The sequence below is a fragment of the Scylla paramamosain genome, chromosome 2 (assembly GCF_035594125.1).
Source record: "Scylla paramamosain isolate STU-SP2022 chromosome 2, ASM3559412v1, whole genome shotgun sequence".
NCBI lineage: Eukaryota > Metazoa > Arthropoda > Malacostraca > Decapoda > Portunidae > Scylla > Scylla paramamosain.
The window spans coordinates 23,807,719-23,809,730 of record NC_087152.1 but is presented as its reverse complement, the minus strand read 5'-3'; the positions used below and the strand labels follow the sequence as shown (position 1 = coordinate 23,809,730).

Below are 2,012 nucleotides of genomic sequence, written 5' to 3'. Positions count from 1 at the left end.
ATGGGAGCATGATCCGAGGGTAAACAGTTTTCTTGATGCACACAAAAGGATTCTATAATATTTACCACATTATGTGGCACCAAACATACATCCAATTTCTTCTTCTATGATATGTCATATTACCCTTATAGTGGTGAGCAGGGGTATGCAGGTTTTTCAATACCAGTAACCTGTTATCCACACACAACGTAGATAACACAAATGCATTTTCATTTGGAGTAGGTATGTTATCAGATATAGTAGGATATTTATACATATGAGCGTTAGGAATATCACTAAGTGCTGGTAACTCACGGACATATTCTCCAAATCTAGCTTTCATGTCTCCCATGATAATGCACTTGTCGTCAGTCTGGAGTTTTTCTTGGATGGCTGAAAATGCATGGTGGGTGAAATATTCGGAGTCGCGGTGAGCAATATAGCAAAAACCAAAAGTGACACTTGGAATACATCTTAGTTTTAACCACACTTGATCATCTGTGTTGCAATGTACATTACTAATATATCGAGTTAGATAGTTCTTAATCAGCACTTTGGGGCCACCTGGGTGGGCTACAACACTATTAGTATATACTATAGTATAACACTATAGTGTAATAAAACTTGCACCTCTGGTTTTTCCAGCTTAGTTCGAACAGCATTAATATATTCAATGACAATACCTTACTATATTTCACAGGAGGATGTCGTGGTCTTCCTAAAAGTCCATCAAACTAAATTTGTCAATCACTTGTCCGTCCTTGTATAGCTGCTGTTCTTTATAGTCCATATAGGTATTACAACCGACATTTTCAGGTCTTTCTTTCTCTCTTTTTTCAACATCCTTTAGCCGCTTCCATTCTTCTCTTACCGCTGGATGTGTATTCTTCTTAATGAAGATCCTTTTTATATGCATCGCCGGCATCCTTCAAGCGCTTTGCACGCTCCAGCACAAAATCGCGGTCATTCCTTGACGCCACGGTGATTAGTATGGGGCGGCGTCGACCACCCTCCCGACCCAGGCGTCTTGATGATGTTACGGCATTGGATGATCCTATAGCTGTCCACACTTTCTTGATCTTGGTCTCGTCTGTCATAGCACCATCCATACTCTCACTCCCGTCAGGCACACCAAGCAGCACGAGGTTACACTCCCTCTCCTTCCGGTCCAGGGCCTCCAGATACCTTTGTTGCTTTGCTATGATCTCCTGTTGCTTATTCACCTGATCCTGAAGGTCTTGTATCTTCTTGTTAATTATGCTGTTAGGAGATGTCAACACCTTCTTCAGCTCTGATACTTCTTCAATCAATGACTTTAACTGCTCCTGTAATGTTAAATGTTCATCATCGGCGGGTTCTGCAGCGTTCATTATACTTTGAATCAACTCCTCCTTTCGGATTGCATTCAGCTGGTGTTGTGACATTTTATGTAAATCAGTCAGGAGTCGTGTAGCCATAGCCATAGCGCACTGCGTTATCTCACTAAACCAGCAATCAACCACCAGATAGAATCAAGGTAGCGACAGGGAGGCGGCCGGCCAGGGCGTCACGGTTGCCTTGGAAACCGTGTGAATCAAGTGCGCATGAGCAAACTTGGAAAAATCTTCCAGGGAAGGTTTTACCAGCTGTGTTTAGCTTTTACTGCTTGTAACTATAAAGTCCATCGGTTTCTCACCAATGAACTCCCAACATAAACTTACTATATAATTCATGGAGTGGTATTCTGCCAAGATCGGCGTACAGAGGTTCTAGCAGGGCTCAATTCCAGTCAAGTTAGTGGAGACGGGGACACTTGTTTTCACACACCAGACATTACCTCCTCCTACGGTAAAGCGCATATCGGAAAGAAACGAAAAAGCAGCAGCAATGATAAACCAAGAAGAGATCCGCAATGCATTCTCAGACGACGATTACGAGTTTTTCTCTACTTTCTTTAATGAAGGAGGTAATAAAATAGACTTTGAACACGCTCCTTGGGAGTCCTTCGACGCCCCTGCAATCGCAACAACAACAACCTGCACCATTTACGAACA

At 42.6% G+C, this 2,012-nt stretch overlaps 1 protein-coding gene across 1 annotated transcript; it reads right to left on the bottom strand.

Annotated features, from left to right (window-relative positions):
• Window positions 1-869: 869 nt before the first annotated feature.
• LOC135107103 (uncharacterized) lies at window positions 870-1,442 on the bottom strand. Its single transcript, XM_064016796.1, has one exon. It carries the CDS (start codon window positions 1,440-1,442, stop codon window positions 870-872), a length of 573 nt encoding a protein of 190 aa, XP_063872866.1.
• Window positions 1,443-2,012: the final 570 nt, after the last annotated feature.